Below are 19,260 nucleotides of genomic sequence, written 5' to 3'. Positions count from 1 at the left end.
GAGGTTGAAGAGGCGGTGAGGGCGGTGAGCGGCAGGCGGGGTTGGCGGGCTAGCGGGAGCGTCTGGTGTAGAGAAGTGCCGCAGTAAGTAGTTAAGTCAACTGGCCACTCCGCGAGCAGCGCAGCGAGTGTGCCTGTGTATGTATGTGTCAGTCAGTCAGTCAGTCTGTCTGTCCGTCAGTCCATCGTCGCAGCCAGGCCGGACTGCGCGCTGTAGTTAACTTACCGTCGTCCCAGCGCGCTGCGCGCGGCGCTCAAAACAGGGCGCCACAGCCCGCGCCCGCGATTGGGTGCCTCGATCCCCTTGGGCACGCATGCAGCCGCTGCCCGCACGCCCACGAGCAGGCCGCCTGTTTCAGCACCACCACCACCACCACCACTATCGCCCTCGCCGCCCGTGGTTCCCTGGCCCGCCCCGACCCATGGTTCGCTCCCCCGGCGCCCTTTGCGGCCTGCTCCTGAAACCTTGAGCGAAAGATGTCTTCATCTCCTCACACGGAGTACACACGAATAATAGACTAATATCTCTTCTCTGCTGGCCTGGTCTGGCTGGGCCTGGCCCCGTCCGTGCTCCCTCGCTCGCTCGACGCCCGGTGAAGCGGGCTCGCTTGCTTGCTCTCTCTCCCCCAGATGACCCGCCCGCCAGCCTGTCGTATCCCCCTCGTCGCTGCGTCTACCGCTGGGTCGCGGGCGAGATCCCCCGGCCGTGCGACGTGCGACAGACGACGGACGGACTGACTGACTGACTACCTACAGCTGACGCTGGACACCCGTCGCCCGCCCGTGGTCCTATGATAGCTAACTACATCCTTACCCGGCGTGTCGCTGCAAGGGCGCGCGCGCGCGCGGCTGTAGGCTTTCGCTCTCCTCGCTCTCTTCTCCCTCGCGACAAGCAGCGAGACAAGCACCAAGAGAGAACCCCGAGGAACCTTATGCGAGCCCTGCTCCCACACACACACACACACACCCCTCTCCGGCAGCCTGCCAATCGTCCATCCCGGCCCTCACCGCTGATATCCTCCGGACCGCGAAATGGGGAATGAGGGACCCCCCTTCCCCTCCGGCCGTGTGCTCGCGGCCACTCACAGGCCCCCATCCAGCTTTGGCCAGGCACGCAGCTCCCACCGTCGCGAGTGCCTGAACGCCTCACATCTCGGACTGCCATCAGCTCGCCAGGAAACGCAAAAAATTCCGCCCGCGCCCGTTGTATTGGCCCTCGGTGTGTCCCTGACATACAGGTATGTATGTATTTGGGCCTGGGCCTATGGGAGATGACAACAATTGCCATTCGCAGCAGTAGTGAAGCCCCAAGGTGTAGAAACTTATCTTATCAGCAGGCCGAAAAAAAAAAGAGAGAAACAGACCCCGGAGCTTGGACGACCGTGCAGATTCGTATCGCCGTCCTGCAGGCGCCATAGGGTCGACGCCGCTTCAGTAGCCGTGACTGCAGCCGTGTGCTGCATGCGGCCTGTCATCTCCGCCGCCGCCGCTGCTGCTGCTGCTGCCCGTATCTCATGACTGCTGCGTGAAGATCGGCTTTTCCCAACGCCGGCTGGTCCTAGTGTCGCTGCCCAAGCCAAGCGATGCTTCACTGCAGGGTGGGGTCATCCTATATATATATATATATATAGAAATTTTTGCCCCGAAACGGAGGGTCTTCCCCCCCCTCTCTCCTAGGGGGGCATGCATATGTAGGACGTACATACTTACATACATGCCTCTCTCTGGACGACCCGCAGGCGACGTTTGGGGGCCTGGCTATGACTCATATCGATGAAGCGTCGCTGTTCCTCGCCCGAAAGGCCTTTCCCCCCCAGCATCCTTCCACAAACCAGAAGAGAGATGTTGCAGTGCTCTTGGAGTACTTCACTGCGCCTCAGGTATCATCATGGTCACCAAGACCTTGGATGTAACTAAGTCACTAGTTCTCTCTTCCTCCCTCCCCGCTCTCTTGTCTGGCTCGTCCCATGTATTTATTTATGCACATTTGTACATAGTGTGCGCACATACGTAGATTCTAACCCAGTCCGCGGTTCTCCTGGTACGTACACTTACTTCCAACGCTCCGAGCCAAAAGCTCTGGTCGGATGGCAAGCCCGTCTGCGCAGGACCACACTCGCACATAACTACTACACCCAAGAAATTCCCACTCCAAGACAGACCCGGTCACACAGCTGCCAGTCCAGACCACCAAGTGTCTCTTTCTCTCCATTCTCTCTCTCTCTCTCCCTCTCTGTATCTCCATCTCCCCACCCGCGCAGGATTCAAACCCATCCCCTTCGCCTTCGCATCCAGACCAACAACGGGGCGTTGGGTTATTCTCCCAGGCGTTCCGAAATCCTGCGCTGTCACCCGCACTAGTACTAGTTAACTATTCCTCAGCAATCCCCTCTCCCCTCTCCTGCGTATAGACCACTGGCAGCGTTTGCGGGGAAATGCGATCAGCCGGCGCATCACGGGGGCATCAGCGAGTGGCGCCCGGCATCGTCGTCAGTCGTCGTCGTTGCCCCCGACCCCCCCAGGAGGCTTGGCGGGCTAACTACTTGGGCGGGGCGGCCCGCGTTACGCCGTAATGACCGTTGTTGTGCGGGCGCCCGCTGGAACAAACCGTAATATACCGGCGTACAGAGTAACGAAGCCGTCACGGCGCTGACTCAGCACGCAATCGAGCCAAGCGTTGCAAGTTGCGCCCGGCGCTAGGCCCGACACGGAACTAGCGCGGTTTCTGATGGCTGAGGTCAGCAGGCGATGATTGGCTGTCGTGCGTTCTTCGCGATGTTTCGTTGTTGCAGGGCCGAGACCGGGGGCGCGATGTTGTCCCTCGGGCTTTAGCGAGAGGGCGAGAGAGAGGGAGAGAGAAAGAGATGGGGGCTACCGTCTCTCCAGGCACTACTGGCTATTATTATTCCATCTTCTGTGGAAGAATAGGACCGTCTTACAAGACCCTTGCCTTAGATACGGGTGAAACTTCACGACGTTCTCCTCGCCCTTCCCCTCTCTCGTCCTCCTCTCCAATCCCATATCGGCTCTCCGTCCCACCAGCTCCTGTCGTCCAATAGCTCGCCGGAATCTGCTGGATGAAATGCACATTGGTTTTCCCTCGCTCTCTGCCAGCCAACGACACTCGCCTGCCCACATGGACAGATCAGTCTCCCCCGCCAGCATCATCCTGACTTGTGTGGGATTGATTTATCAATCTCCCGCGCCTATCATACAGCGTGCTGCCCGCCCTGGTCACCATGTACGTGCGTACGTATGTACCTCGGGTCGGGAGCGGCGGGTGGCTGCGGTTGGGCTACACACGGGGATGATATACCTACAGCCATGACCAGCGGCCCCGTCGCCCTTGATCGCCGCGATTCGCTGCTCCCCCAGAGAAGAAAAAAAAAAAAAAACAAAGTGGCGCATCTCAGATGTCGCGCCATCCCTATTCCCCGTCGTCAGAAAACGGCGTGATGTTTGCCCCCTCTTGATGTCACATGGACTTCTTCGAGCTGGTTAGGTAGTTACATACTCTCGTCAGCCCACTCACTCACTGCTGCTGGGCGGGAAAACGCGCACCGGGCCTGCCCGCCCTCTGGAGACCAGGGCCCCCCTTTCCAGATCGTCGAAATCTGGTCGCGGGCAGGATCCTCGCGATCGAGACAGGGTCATGGTGCCTATAACTACCTCCCTAGTTAGTGAGTTGTGCTGGGAGCTTTGGCCTTCTTTTCTCTTTCTTTGCTCTCTCTGCCCCCCCTGCAATCGCCCCTCCCCTCCCTCCGCCCAGGGCCTGTGTACTGTGCGTCTTTGGGAATCCTTGTCTGTGCAACAAGCTTTCTTCCGCTCGACCCACGGGCCATTTGTTGTTGCTGTTGTCGTCGTCGTTGTTATTGCTGTGCAGCTCCAGAGCCAGGTCTTGCTATGGAAGACTTTGAAGGCCCTACCCGAGAGCTTCTGCCGCACCACCATCTTCACCCTGGGCTCTTTGGGCTCCTCGTCGGATGCCAGAAATTGCGTGCATAAACGCAAAACGAGCTACAAGGGAGCTCTTGGCTAGCCTACCAAAAACAGCTGTTCTTTTTTACTTTTGGGTTGCGCCCGATAAAGTATGCTCTCAATTTCGGTTTCTGCATCCCGATCGTTGTTCAGAATAACGAATTATTTCCCGGCTTGCAGAATGCACATTGGAACACTCGACACATTCTAGCACTGTCTGGCAGGAAAAAGCAAGCCCTTCTGTTCCTCTGCATGCGCCCTCTCCCGTGGGTTGGGGAAGAGCCCGCGCACCGCAGGTGTAGAAACGTCATCGAGCAGATCAAAATTTCTCATCTCCCTTATTTGCCGCCTGCAGGCTCTGAGAACCACCCTTTGGTCGGTGGTACCTACACCATGGCCTCTCCTTTCCCACCTCTCTCTGCTCTTCTTTCTCGCGCATGCAGCACCCACATGCATGCGCCTGTCCTGACATTATTTCTTTCTTCTTTGTTCGAGGCTCCACCCCTCCATGGTCGATGCAACCAGTCCGCGTCAACCGCGCCAACGGCTTTGATACCCGACCTCAGTTTTCGCCACATTTGTGCCTTGTACATTGCTACCTCTCTCGAAAAACAAAATAAAAAGAAAATCTATTGTTTCCTCGATTCGTATAGCTGTCGCAGAACATGAACAACTGTATGCATGTATAACGGATGGGCTATCCGACCCCCATCAACTGAAAATAGTAAGTCGAGATTTAAATGTCGAAGATACTATATGCTTCCAGTTCAGTTTTGACTGCACTTTCTTAAACAACGCGACCTCTCGACGGCCCGCCACGTTTCGCCTTGCTCTTAGGCCTCTTTGCCGCGGCGAGTTAGAAGCACGATTGTTCACACATGAAACACACTGGGCTATTGTCTTATCAACCAGAACTAATTAAACGTACATGAACCCTTTTTCATCCTGCGGCCTTTGATGTCGACGCAACGATTCTCAATTTCTATATTCAGCAGCGTTGTCAATCATACACGATTCCTTAGCATTCCCACACTTCTGCAACGCTTCCCGACTCCACTTTCAACAAACCGAGTCGCTTCTCCATACACCCTTCCCTTTTGTTGTCGACCTGACGAGAGCCGTATAATATTCCTCTATGTACGTCAGCTCCTATCGACCCTCAAGTCTCCGGTCCCAGCCAGAGATACCACTTCTAGCCGGGTCCAGCAACAACACTCCATGTGGCCCGTGGTTAGGTCCAAGCAATGCATTCCTGCCCATACCGGCAACGATCCCTCCCCTCTGCAAACTATTCCCATGTCGCATATACATATGTACATACATACATACCTCTACAATGGCTTGAATCGCGCTGTCGCTGCCAGAGAGGCCCGGATGAATACGAGAACCCAGGCCGTTTGTTGTGGTTACACTGACTCACGGAGGCGCGAAGACGTAACTAGCTTTTTTTTTTTTCTTTTCGCCCTCCGCTTCAACGGGGCAATGGGTGCAACGCACGATGTGCTGCCTGGGCTCCCGGCCTCCCTCCCCTCCCTTTTCGCTCCCAATATGCGCGCGAATGATTAGAAATTGGGTACAGGGGCTTCATGTCGGGTAATTCGACGTGGCCGCCATGAGAATAGCCGACTAAATGTCTGGCAATGGGTTGTCTTTTCTTTTCTTTTCTTTTTTTTTGATTTCGGGTTTACAGACCAGTTGTGCAATGATCGTTTCATGTTTTTGCGTCGTTCGTTCACTGCTCGAGTTCATCGGCTTTGGACTGACAGCTCAATGGACGTTTGTTTCCATGGGAGAGAAAACTCGTGTGCCGTTGCTCCTGTTTGTCTATCCGAGCTTGAAATACTCACCTATAGCCAAACGCTATCGGCCGGAGCTCCAGCGGCCGGGATCCCGCTGCTGGGAGACAGCTAGCCCCCCTCGCTCTGTAGGGCAAAGCTGGTTACCCAGCAGGAAGCCAGAGGAACGACAGGAAAGGCACGGCAGAGATTGAACGACTACGAATAATATGTTTGTGGAACAGAGAATTGGGGGCGAGAGATTTCTTGTTTGGAGGGAACAGGATTCCAGCGAAGCCGAACAAAAAAAAAAAAAAAAAAGGGCAGCCAGGCTAATCCAGACCAGAGCGACATTTACTCCACTTTAGGCAGCTCGACCAATAAATGGAAAAGGGAAGCCCAGGCAAGTTGTTTCTTTTGCCACTTCAATGTTGTTTATCAGCTATTATTGATTGTACTTGGTTGGGTTTGGGGTTAACTGGGGCAGTTATAGATAGTACATAAGCCCATCTGGACCATCACGCGCAGCAAAAAAAAGAGTACCAAAAAAACAGTCCTCCCACGGCAGTTGGTAGCCCGGCGATTCCGCCATTCTGCCTTGTTTTTCATCCTGTAGTAGTACTCCCCCCTCCCTCCCAATCGCAGGCCATGCAAAGCTGCTTGCCGGGTAGGCAATACTTGGGGCCATCACCAACACCTCTGCTGGCCGCCCCAACGCCGATCCCTATATCACACGGAAACAAACGGCAAATGAACGGGGAATAAAGGCCTCGGTGGCTCGAAAAACCAGACCGGCAACCCTGTGGAAATGCTATTATGATTCATTGGAGCAAATATAGGGCGGAAAACCTTTTTTGTTGGGAAGGAGGGAGTAGTGTCAGAAGATCGATCCCCTTCTCGCCTTGTTGGACTGCAACGATTTTGGGAAACCATCAGCTTTTGCACCACTATCACACTGTTTAGTTAGATGTGGTCGCCCTTTGTTCGCCTGAAAGTGGCCAGCCATCTGGGCAAACTCGGGTAGGTGAAGCAAGGCGAGTTTAATCCAGCTGCCTAGAACAGGCGAAAATGTTGACGGCTACCCAGCTTCGTCGAAGGGGGCGTAGGCAGCTGATGGATGATGCCAGGTCGTCGGAGTACAACGGCAGGTCAGGTGCTGCTGGTATGCTGTGCGGCATTTCTGTAGGCAGACATTGTATCAGGTTTACGAGGATTTAATACATATTCAAATTTTTTTTCTTTTCCATTCTCGTCCTGTTGAATATGTAGTTGCCTATGCAGCACAAGAAAAATGTCGTAATGATATTGCAAATGCCGCAAAACAATAAAAAAAATGCAACGCCTCTTCAATGCGCTCATTTAATTCACGGCCCGCAGTATTGAAAAAAAAATTGCTCCCCCTGGCAAAACTTTCCTGTAACCCAAACGCCTAGAGGAGTCATACAAAAAAGATAGTAAAGAAAACAGACAAAGGAGGGTGTTTTGGGAATAAAAGAAAGTAGGTTCCACCATTCAGAGACAATGGAAGCTTCAGACGTGATGCTCTATTTTCTAGGACAAAATATCTTGCTCAAAGAGCCCTGAGCACTGTCGAGAAAATATCCCATATTGATGATATCGTTAGATGGGTAAAAGGGTTTGTTACCTTTTGAAATTGATATGATGTACTAATTGTTAGCAACTTCGAGATCACCAGCCCTAGAACCTGACAAAGTCCTGTTGCTCTGTAAGCTCTACACCAGAAACAGTATCAGGGATAATCTCTTCAGACTCGTCATCTTCCAGTTCATCCGAGTCCACATCATCGGAATCAATCTCGTCATACACATCTTCCTCACTCGAGATATCCTCCTCGTCGTTCTCTACGCCTTCCATATCGGTAGGCTCTGTTTTATTAGCTGCCAGTTTGCGAATCTGGCCCGCCCGGTCAATATGCGGCAGCAGACACTTCTGCTTGCCGCACTTGCCCGTGTTCGCATAGTCCGGACACTCGTGCACATGGCGTTCCAGGCACTCTGCGCCTTTGCTGCAGAATCCCAGAATCGCAAAGTCACGGCAGACGGGTGCTCCAGGGGTGACGCGTATGTGCGCGTATCGACAGGCGGGGTTGGAGCAGCGGCCGCGGATGAAATGCATACAAGCTGGCGATCTTTCTGGGGAAGGTTCATGCGAGAGATCGCATGCAAGGCCGGCATTGCATTTACCTGTTTGGAGAAATTCTCTGCATATGGCAACTTTGTTGGGGTCGTGGGTGTAGGGGCACCTGGGGCCCTTGTAGCAGGAACCTAGACAGTAAGAACAGGGTTATTAGTATCTTCCTACCAGGGATGTTTTGTCTTATCGAAATCGAGCTGTTCCAATTTTCGAAGGGCGTAGAGCCGTCAGGGAATAAGCGTCTCGGAGGGAGAGTGATAGAGTACCCGTCGCAGTAAACCTCTGGCACAGCTCATTCTTTTTTCTAACCACTCCATTTTTCCTATCTCTTGTTAGTCACTCGATGATCCCTGGCAATATATCAAACGCACTTCTTCGACACAACTGCTCCTAGTCGATGCAGATTCCCATTTTTACTTCTGACGAATATCACGCCACCCACGGTTACTTTCTTCGGAGTTGTACTCGCGGTTGAGGGATCGTCTATTAACGGTAAGCCAGCTCTTAAATCGCCTTCAAACCCAGGATCACCCTCACTGGATAGTCTAATCAGTTTGCTTCCCCCTTTTGTAATTTGAAATGGAATGTCTTGCACAACAATCCTGTACGAATTGGCTCCTGCAGTAGCAACGCGCGCGTCGGGCGCGGACACTAGGCCACCGGCATGTTGTGCAAACTGTAAAACCTTTGTTTTATCTCGTTCAGCCCGCTTTTGCGCTTTTATTTTACGCGTTTCTTCGATGGCCTTTGCCCTAGCCTGGGCTTCCTGGTCATATATAGCGGTGTTAATGAGCTGCATGTGGCGATCGCGTTTCGCTACCCATCCATTTTGCTGCGGAGTCTTTGGATCCCCCTTTTCGTCATTAGATATGCTGGCAGATGGGGCAGTGCTAGTGGTGTCAGGGGTGGTGATCGAGTTATTGAGCACAAGAGTCCGGTGTCGATGCGGCCCGATAGGGCGTCTTGAGGCCGGTCTACCACGACCACGATATGGAGCCCAGCCTGAGTAACCTCTGTGATGACCGCCATGGGTATCATAGGAGGAGCCGCCAGAGTATACGCCTCGCGAAGGTGCTGCAAGCTGATTCTTATGCTGGTTGATCTGACCTGATGATTATCTAGTTAGTCGGTGCCGGATCGCATGAGAAGAATCATAAGAAAGTAGTACCGGCAAGATGGCCGATCCGGGCCATTAAATTTTGGTCTTCACTCATTCTGGAGTTCGAATATGTAGTTTCTATCAAGAGAAGTTGTGTACAAAGAGCGGTTGTGAGAGCTTGGAAGGTGGGTAGGACCCACATCGGAATTTAGTAGATCCGGGAAACCTCCGGATGCGGTTGCACCTGAATTCTGATTCAACTCCAGGTTTTGGACTCCATGCTCTTCCTAAGGTGTACTGTTTAAGGCAGACACCTTCAAAGGGATGCAACAAACGACTCTCTTGGCTACAGTTTATCCAAAAAAAAGTGCTATATGTGCATTTAATGGCATATTCACATTATCTACGGAGTACACCCCTTGTACTCTGATCTGTATGTTGTGCTTGTGAGCTTCATTGAAGGTCATTGCAATTCATTATACATTAAAAATTAGTCTGTAGGGAGTAGAAGGCTGATGTCACCCATATCCGCAGTTGCTGTTGTACTCCCTTACTGGCTTCCGCTGAATCCACCTCGAAATATTTACCATAACCCCGTTTTCTGATTTGAAAGACAACGACTGTCGCCTTCTGCTTGAAAAAATCAAGGGCCTGCCCTTGAATACTTCTTCGGCATGAGTATCTTCAATACTCCCTCGTTTTCTTTTCCCCAATTTCACATGGCCAAACCCTCTTCCTCCCTTTGTTAGCGAAATACCCGACACCCCTCAACCATTCTCTCCTAGCATCCATCGGCTCTTTGGCATCTGCCACAAATACCTTCAACATTTTGCTATACATTACGCCCCTGGGCCGGCAAGCTGCCCGAAAGTCTGGGCTTCCTGTTCCTGAGGTGACCAGCCATGGGGTCCATCCAGACTGTTCACATGGGTCTGTATCTATTTTGATGACCCCTGTCCCAGGCCGCGAATTAGGCCTGGTATATGATTCTCTTTTTCTGTCGGACCGTGACCAGATACGCAAACAACCGTACTGGTTGACATTGGGCAGAAATGACGAAGTGAGATACTTTATTGTACACATTTTAAGATTTTATCTAAGGTAAATAATACATGCTCCGTATATGCCTATGGTACTCCGTGCTCCATACCTAAATAGATTTTTGAAGGGCCGGTCACTGCCCCTAAACCTCAATGCCCATCCCAAATGCAACAACGCTCAAACCACTGATTCAAATTTAATATTCGTTTCATCGTCGTCATTATCCGTACCTAGACCTGACGCCGTGGGTTCTCCTTCGGACCCTTCATCCAGTGTGGTCGGGGCTAGCTCTTGCTTAGCACCATTATAAGCCATGGCATTGGCGTAATTTGCCTCTCGAGCCTCAGGCTTCAACTCCCACGTCATGGCGAAATCACCGCTTTTCACCAAGTGAGCAACCATCTCCAACGTTTGCTTGAGGTAAACTTCCGGCTGTCGGAGTTCAGCTCTGAGAGCCTTAAACGGCCAGTATCTGTATCGCCGGAAGCAAGCGTATATAAGGTCCAGGAGTTCGTTTTGCGGCATACGAGCCGTCTTGTTGTCCAGCGATCGTACCTTCGCAGGTTTCGTAACTTGCTGGTTGCGTATTAACGATGGAAAAAATAGATAAAAAAAAGGAGGGCATACAATAAAATTGGATTTGTCCGCGGCTTGAGCAGTTTTCGGCTGTAGCATTTTACCCGTGACTCTTTCAATAAATTTGGTTTCTCTTTTAGGCTTGAGTGCTTCCAAAGCTCTTTTCTCGGCTATCTTCTGGTACTCTTCATTCTCAACAGGAAGACAGTTGAATTCATCGTGGACACGCGCGGCGATTGCTGTTTGTTCTAATAAATGTATTAGCTTGAGAGTTCCGCACATAAATCATCCAAGCTAACATACTAGGTATTGTCTTCCTCGCATATGGTTCCCATTTCTTTTTATTTTCTTTCCTTCGCGAGTCTCGTTTCATCTGCTCGTATACGTATGATCGACCGTGCGGCTGGTTTTCGTTGAACAGTAAATGAGTCCTATCCTTGTACCCTGGAAGATCTTTCTCCGTAAATATAAATGTATTTTGTACGGTGTAAGCTGTCCGGTCTGCGTTGATATTTTGGCGCTTTAAATTGTAATCTTTCGGCACACCCTCATTCTGAGGAACGTCGTGTAATCTGAGGCTGATCTAGATTCATGAGATTAGTAAAGGTAATTGCAAGAGCTCAAAATATATACTAGTAACATACCCTTTTAATATCAGTGGCCGGGCCTTCTACCCTCACAGTCCCAATCTGTATTTCTTCATCGTCATCTAACTTTGACCACTGTTCCCATAGAGATTTTGGAATTCGCGTTAACCACACATCTTGCGCAGCACTTGCAAAATCCAAATCACCAGCATCTTCATATATGTCATCGTCAGATAGCATCGGAGAGTCGATATCTTTGGTATCAGGCTCCGATTTGATTGCTGGAGTTGGCTCCGTTTTGAAGGTCGGGGCGCCAGCGTTCGACATTATTCCTAAAGATGACGCACAAAAAATTGATTACTCGTCAAAATGCAGTCCGCTACCTGTTAGTAGGGAGTCAATAAAACGAGTCTTTAATGAAGCGTGCCGGGTTGCAGCTTGAGGCGAATAAGCAGCGGCGCGATGAAGTCACAGACGATGACTAAGCTGCCCCAGCTTTCATTGAAGGCATGATAGCTTGAACAAGCTGTGACGTACAGGGTCAGTTCATCGAAGGCTCATGAGAGTCACTTTCCGACTGAGGCTCAGGTTCTGCGAATAATGGCCTCGCCAGAAGTCACCTCTGCACTGGCAACAATTGACGCAACATCAAACCAGCAAACCAAGTCCCAGCTTTACAACGAACTCCTCTCATCGATAATATCATCATCTTCTCCCTCCACACTTGCACACAACCTTATCGCGTTTTTAGGATCTATTCTAGGTGATGGCGTGAGCATTATCGCTTCTCGCCCTCTACTCGATGCTTTTATCGACGCCCTCCGCAATCTCCCCGCACCTGCCAAGATCGAAGTCGGCCAACATGCTATCCAAGCACTTCAATCGCGTTCCACATCTGTAGAGGAGCAAGACGCCGTCATTCGCGAAACCCTCGCCGATGCATTTGAGGCAGAAGAAGAATATGTTGCTGCTGCGAAAGTCTTACAGGGGATTCACCTGGACAGCTCCCAGCGATTAATTTCCGATGATGCTAAAGTACGTATGTGGATACGAATTGTCAGGTTATATCTCGAAGAGGACGATCCCACAAGCGCTGAAGGGTTCTTAAATAAGATAAAAAACCTGCCTACAAAGGTTCAAGATCCAGAATTGAAGCTTCATTTCCAACTATCACAAGCGCGCATTCTTGACGCGCGAAGACGGTTTCTTGATGCTAGCCAGGAATACCTTAATGTCAGCTTGGCTACTGGAGTAGAGGAGGATGACCGACTACAAGCATTAGCAGCAGCTATTAGATGTGCAGTGCTGGCTCCAGCGGGACCTCAAAGATCGCGGATGCTGTCACGGCTTTACAAGGACGATCGATCGTCCTCATTAGAAGAGTACGCTATATTAGAGAAGATCTTTCGGGATCAACTTCTTACTCCAGAGGAGGTCAAGTCTTTTTCAACAAAATTAGCTCCGCATCAGGTCGCTAAAACTGCAGACGGGTCAACTGTGGTTGATAAAGCTGTCATCGAACACAATCTACTTGCCGCGAGTCGATTGTACGAAAATATTCGTGTTGAAAACCTAGCTTCGATCTTAGGCCTCACAGCAAGTGGAGGTATGGGTGCTGCTGAGAAAGCTGAAATATATGCTGCTCGAATGTTAGAACAGGGCCGCTTACAAGGAACGATTGACCAGATTGACGGAGTGATATTTTTTGATTCCATTGATGGCATTGGATCTATGGATATTGAGGGAAGGAGTCTCAAGTCGTGGGATGCTGGTGTCCAGCGCCTGACAGATGAGGTCGAGAAGGTTGCTACTTCGATCATGGACGAGTTTCCTGTAAGTTAACCGTATTACATACTGATCTTCTATTGTTCGGCTTGATTATTGATTCTTGCTTTAGGATTTTGCGATTGCACAAAAGGTCCAATGAGTGTAGACTTCTCGAATGTCGCACTTTCCTGCTGCGTACACGTGTATCATGACATAATGAATTAAAGCCTATAGGCATCCCTGCTTCTGTCCTACTTTTCTGAACGGGGCATTTTCCTAGCGAGTACAGATCTATCATGGGAGCAATGTGAATTTTTGGGGATATGGGCATATACTACCTAAGCTCGTTATCTTTTTCAATGAACGGAGTAGCTATTACTCTTGATAAGAGTGCAAAAGAAGAGAGGAGTATTTAGCGTCGCCACTCCACGGATAACGCCGTGTAGCATCTTGATATTTCTCGCCAACTATAGTTGGCTGAAAAAGCATACCTGTGTATGTCCAAGTCTTGGCACTTGACTTGTATAGGACAATTATCAAGAAGACCTTGGGAGAGCTGGCTGCAACTACTCTGTATATAAAAGTTAAAAAGAAAAAAAACATACAACAGCATAAGTAAGGTGTCTCGCACCCGTTCACGCTGAATCTTGCTCGCTCTTTTTCCAGTGGCTTAGTCAGCCAAGCCTCTGGGTGCACCCGCGAATGTACCTTACTTCACCTGAATTCACCCGAATTCCCCTGAATCCTCCCAGACCGCAGATGAAGTGGGTTAGAATCCACAGAGGCCTTGAAGATGGCTGGCCCATCTCTCGTACAAAAGGGATCGAAGTTCCCTTCAATCCTTTTTCTTTCTCTTGATTCCAGATGCTTTTTTTCTGCTTCCCATCACCTCTCCGATATCTTTTATCACTTCATGTTCATAAATCTCTTTGTATAAACTCACCACTAGGATTTCTGTGTGATTAAAATGGCAAAATCTGGCCTTGAAGTCTTCACATATATTGTGAATCTCGATGACTACGATAACGAGGAAATCGATAGGATCGTTCTGCCACGAACTCAGGAAGCATATGATAGAGCGCTCGCTCTATTTGATAAATCTGTGCTTTAATATAGGAACTGAGAAAATGAGATCAGGCGCTAACTTTTCTATGAAGTTTTCTTAAACTACATCCGAGCAGGACTTCTCCTCCGAATCTGAAAACATATAAAGGCTTTCTTGAGAGTTTCGCAAGAAGAGTACATAGGAGAATCAAATCAACTCCCACCGTGGGGACAATAGAGAGTTTCAGAAGAGACTTTGAAACCACATGACAGAGAAAACACAAATACCAGTTTCCCAAGGGTGTCACCACAACCATCAAAGAGGTAATGTCCATTCAGTCTATTTTTCAATCACCATGCTTCGGTCTGATACTGACCCTTTTTCGCTCGCTCAGTGGATTAGAAAAGAGCTGAAGGAGATTATTCCGTTATCTACCGCGGAAATGGACAAAGATGGGCTGTCACCAAGCGATCTAGTGGCTATAATGGTCCACCTATGGTGTAAGGACCATTATGAGTTCCGAGGTGACTGCCCGGATCGATCTCGTGTGCAATTCAGCTTTGCAGCTCTTCTATATTGCTTCACATCAGCCAGAACAGGTGAAGTTCACGAATCCACAGCTCGCAGGAAAAGCGCCAGGGCGGCAGCCGCTTGCTATAAGGTCAGTCGAGAGAAAAAAACCCCGTATCTCCGTTCCGTTGACCAAAATTAGCGCATGTTTAGCATTTTACTCTTTATCTGCAACGCATCGACGGCGAGGTGATACTGGTGATGTATTACAAGCGTGAGTTTATAAAGGGAGCGTGGACAAAAAATCAGTGGGAACTCCCAATTCATGGATTCTATGAGAAATATAAGAAGGATATCCTGCTTCTATTGTGCCCTCTTCTGTTCTTTCTCCCTCTGGCTTTCGCCGATGGCGCGATACGTGATTATGCGTCTATCGATGAGCTCCTGAATGAGGCAGACCATGCATGGTTTGCCGGATGATTTGGATAAATTTCCAGTGCTTTTAAAGAAAGAGGTTTCAGATCTGCCCATATTTAGGCCATTTACTGAGCATCGTACCGTCGCTTCAACCGGAAAGGCCCGTGGAGCGGACTCATTCGGAAAACATTTCGCCGACGCCGGTCATCGAGCTGGTTTTAAGTCCAACGTAACTGTTCGCGCTTGCAGGCGATGGGCGCTTATGGAGGCTGGTAGGGCTCTTTTTGCGAATATTCTTAGATCATTGCTGATATTTTGACAAGATAAAATGTACACCGAGGCAGCATGGATGAAATTTGCAGGTCAAACAACTCGGACAATGTTCGGATCTAACTATGCTCACCCTGTCTGTCAAGTTGACGGGCAAGCGACATATCTAGGCATAGAGCCTCGAGAAGATCATATCAAGCACGGTTGTGGATTGCAGTTGCAGCGCCACTCACAGCTCCTTCAATCGCTGCCGGCCAGACTTGAGATGGAATTCCATCAACGAAAGGATGTAATTGACCTGAAGAAGGAAATGGAAGTTCTAAGTCTGCAGATGATAACGGCACATGAAGATGAAAAGCGACGAATTCAAACCGAGTCTCACAAAATCTATAATCAGCAAAAGCGACTCTATAACGCCGAGCTGAAGTCTCAACGAGAGCAACAGCCAGTTAGAATACAGAGAGCGGCAGAAGATTGTCCTTTGTTTCACGTACATGAACGAACATGTTTTCAGCATTCGATACATGTGATGCCGGAACGCGATCTTCTCGCAAATTTATTGCCAAAGAAAATCGAACTGCGTAGCACAGAAGGTCGATGCGCACTGCGCACTCTGGAAGCGATTTGCAAGCAGGAGGGCCATGTGGCCTACAGAAAAAGTTTCGCACCAATCAGAGGGCATTGCGTCTGTGGTGTGAAAATTGGAAGGTTTGATTAAACCTCAATAACTATCGTTCTCACAGTATAGGACACTGAAGTGTGATCTCCTTGTAGTTATTTTTCACATCAAAGGTGGCTACATCTATACCGATGTCATCAGAGACAATAAAAAGCATTATCTGTGACCCGTTTTGCCGAGCTATGCTTGAACTGTGATATATGGCTCAAGAGCGAGACTGAGTGGCATGATCACTGTCTTGAGCACCTGAATACACCCGAATCACTGCCGCTGAGATGTGATCTATTGATATTTCGGAACGTTTCGATCAACGCTGGCCATTGCCTATTTTGCTTGGGAGATTCATCTTTACCGGCAAACATACGAATGAAGCAATATCTAACTAACAAATCTGAGTGGAATAAGGAAATGGAGAGACATCTTATCGAGCTTGAAAGCACAAATTCCAGATGCAAATGCTCGCATCCTCTATGCACTGCTTTCTTCGATAATGTTGAAGAGCTACGGTTTCATCTTCAGGACGTTCACTGTTACCGTAAAATCAATGGCAAAATGAGTAGAAAAGGAGACCTCAGCGAATCTGAGACAGTATCCGGAAAAATGATATTCACATTCAAAGCGGGTATTGATAAAATGCCCGACTTGAAGATCGTCGGAGAACCATCTCAGCCCCCCTCTCCAAAGAAACCATGCATTGATCCTCAACTTTTTGAAAAGCCCGACAAATCCCAATGTCCAATATGCTCTACTTCAATTGAAGCCCGTCTTCTTCGCGAATATATGAATGAAAAGAAATTTATTCCATTCAGGGCCCAGATGGAAATATGTCGCGCACACAAGAAAATGACGGCTGAGAGTCAGCGAAGAGAACGTGGCTATCCTGTCATTAACTGGGATACCATTGAGGACCGTCTGACTCGACTGGGGTCCATGATTCACTCTATCATCAGGGCAAAAACAAAATCGTTCTTCGAGACGTCTATCGAGAATAACCTGCAGTCACTGAGTCGAGGTTCGGATTTTCACTGCGCAGGATACTATGGGCCCAAAGGGTTGGAGATCATGTAGGTTCTCTCACATTCACACACTCTCACACATACACACACACACACATATATATATATATATATATATGCTAATGAAGCTTGGACAGTGGTCAACATATAGCAAGAGTACACTGCTCACATATCACGGCAGTCTCTTCAACGAAGCTCCAGTTCATCAGGCGCTGTGGAGGCGTGCCGGCATATATTCAGGAGGTGCTAGTCCCTGAGGTTCTGACAAAGTTGATTGGTAAGGATATGGGTATGGGTGACTGTCAGGCTCGATCTGTGCTGGAAGGAAGCAAAGAAATTGGCGAGCTTCTCAATGGCTTTGAGTAAATTTTGATCAAATTATATAATGTCCATTATCTTTATATTTATAGTTCAAAAATACTCTATGAATTCAAGACTCGGTGATATCCAATAGCGAAGTGAGGTCCACAACAGTGCAAACATTTAAAATCATGAGCAAGAAGATTTCTTCTTATTTCAAACCTATTTTTGTTTCAATAAACACTAGGTCTAATTGTTGAAACCCTTAAATTCTCGAATCGACTCTTATCCTTCACCAACCGAACGCCTCCATTATCTCTCTATTTAGCACTCTGCGGCAAACCTGCCCTGAGGGGCTGAAACGCCGTAGCAATACCCTCTTTCGGTCGATATATGCGCATTTCCCCGGTCCGAACCGTGCCGCAGGTCGCCGGGCTCCTTGGGGACTCCAAAGCACGGTTGATTCCATGGCGCTCCCTGATCCAACGCAATCCCCAGGGATTGGCGTGTATTCATCGAGGTGTATGGCATTCCCCGATCCAAATCTGGCTCCCTGAGGAAATCTAGACATGTACTACATTTGGGTGCAGAAACATGAACCTACCTGAGGATCGAGCTTTGTGTGGCCATACGTTTTCATCCTGTGACCTGCCTTGCGGCAAATGGGGATTGCTTGTTTATGAATGACGATTCAGCTACTTCTATGGGAATCCTTGGGGCACGATGCTGTGCAGTTTATGTAAATCTTGGCATATTGATGCATTCAAGTACATGTTTGCCAATTACTTTCCTATCCTTGATTTGATATTTTATGCTCCAACTACACTGTAGACAGCCTGCCAACCCCTCTATCCATTACGAAGCCATGACCATCAATGATATAGAAATGTTCCATCCCTTTGTGGTATTGAGCGTATCGTCAATCGATCGTCACGTAGGCACTCAGGACAATGAGTTGAGATGTTTTCGATCCACAGCTGTATATCCCCTTCCCATTCTTCTCCGTTCACGAGTTTTTTTACCCAATAACTCTTTCTTCTCGGTCGATACCGCTTACAACCATAACATATAATCCATGATCTACTTGCTCGTCCCTGGGTATTTAACGGTGTTACTCGTCTAAGTAGCCCTTCTATTGTCTTGCACATCGAGACACTTGTGGCCATTTCGGAGGGGTTGGGAACCTGCAAATAGAGCGAAATAGATACTGCTAACAGACGTTTGCAGCTGAGGGAGAGGGAGAGTTTATCCAGAGCATCTAGCCCGCCCAATATAAAGGACAATATTTCGTTTGGAAGACGAAGCAAGGGGGACCGAGATTCGACGTACGAGAGTTGGATCTTGAAGAACAATGGTTAGCTCGGCGAACTTCATTTTTCAGTTAGATCTCGGCATTGTCATTACGCTCCCGGGTAGAACAAAATCGCTCCATTCGTGACAGCGACATTGGGACATCTCTTAAAGCTGGGTTTTCAACCGAACGTTCCGAGCATTGTTCCCTGCCTAAGGTAGCTCAAGATGATACACCAAATTCAAATTTTGTATCTGTTAGGCTTAGGTAGCTTGCCTCATAACCCCAGACCTTCACCGTATGTTGAAGAGCCGTCTCCTACCTTACTAATTAGGGTGGGTCTATGCCAAGATATACTAGGCTGAATTGAGACTTCTCTTCAACATTCATTGAAGATCTGAGTCAGTTTTCATCACTGCAACACCACTTTTCTTCAACTATGGCCATTCAATATCTCAACCACCACATTTAATACTGTCAAAAGTGATGTGTATCATTGTTCAGAAATAGATGAGCAACCACTTTGTCCAAAAAAAAAATCAAAAAATTTACCAATTCTTTTAGTATAAGACTTCTCCCAAGGTCATCTATTTTGTGATGAGTGCAGTCTGAAATTTTCATTTTGCTCAACCATTCAATCACAGTCCACCACAGCTCTGAGAATCTTCATACTAGTAACTAGAGCTGAGAGTAGCTGATAATTATATAAAGTTATACCCAATTTAAAATTTTTATTTATTTGAAGAACCATGGAGT

General features: G+C 48.8%; 4 protein-coding genes across 4 annotated transcripts; 2 read left to right on the top strand and 2 right to left on the bottom strand.

The window, feature by feature from the left end:
- Positions 1–7,450: 7,450 nt before the first annotated feature.
- Positions 7,451–9,120, bottom strand: LOZ57_002328 (uncharacterized protein; the record flags this gene model as incomplete). Its single annotated transcript, XM_049251403.1, has 5 exons — positions 7,451–7,638; positions 7,701–8,037; positions 8,105–8,228; positions 8,278–9,013; positions 9,075–9,120. 5 exons carry the CDS (start codon positions 9,118–9,120, stop codon positions 7,451–7,453), a joined length of 1,431 nt encoding a protein of 476 aa, XP_049109703.1.
- A 1,103-nt stretch (positions 9,121–10,223) lies between these two features.
- Positions 10,224–11,536, bottom strand: LOZ57_002327 (uncharacterized protein; the record flags this gene model as incomplete). The annotated part of the gene is made up of 4 exons (XM_049251402.1): positions 10,224–10,622; positions 10,674–10,870; positions 10,926–11,205; positions 11,267–11,536. The coding sequence occupies 4 exons, from the start codon at positions 11,534–11,536 to the stop codon at positions 10,224–10,226; spliced, it is 1,146 nt and encodes a 381-aa protein (XP_049109702.1).
- A 273-nt stretch (positions 11,537–11,809) lies between these two features.
- Positions 11,810–13,136, top strand: LOZ57_002326 (uncharacterized protein; the record flags this gene model as incomplete). Its single annotated transcript, XM_049251401.1, has 2 exons — positions 11,810–13,042; positions 13,107–13,136. The coding sequence occupies 2 exons, from the start codon at positions 11,810–11,812 to the stop codon at positions 13,134–13,136; spliced, it is 1,263 nt and encodes a 420-aa protein (XP_049109701.1).
- Positions 13,137–14,376: 1,240 nt separating this feature from the next.
- Positions 14,377–17,279, top strand: LOZ57_002325 (uncharacterized protein; the record flags this gene model as incomplete). The annotated part of the gene is made up of 6 exons (XM_049251400.1): positions 14,377–14,682; positions 14,745–14,998; positions 15,069–15,220; positions 15,272–15,666; positions 16,294–16,961; positions 17,051–17,279. The coding sequence occupies 6 exons, from the start codon at positions 14,377–14,379 to the stop codon at positions 17,277–17,279; spliced, it is 2,004 nt and encodes a 667-aa protein (XP_049109700.1).
- Positions 17,280–19,260: the final 1,981 nt, after the last annotated feature.

The sequence above is a fragment of the Ophidiomyces ophidiicola genome, assembly GCF_022830035.1.
Source record: "Ophidiomyces ophidiicola strain CBS 122913 chromosome Unknown scaffold_6, whole genome shotgun sequence".
Lineage (NCBI taxonomy): Eukaryota > Fungi > Ascomycota > Eurotiomycetes > Onygenales > Onygenaceae > Ophidiomyces > Ophidiomyces ophidiicola.
This window is presented reverse-complemented; position numbering and strand designations above follow the sequence as displayed.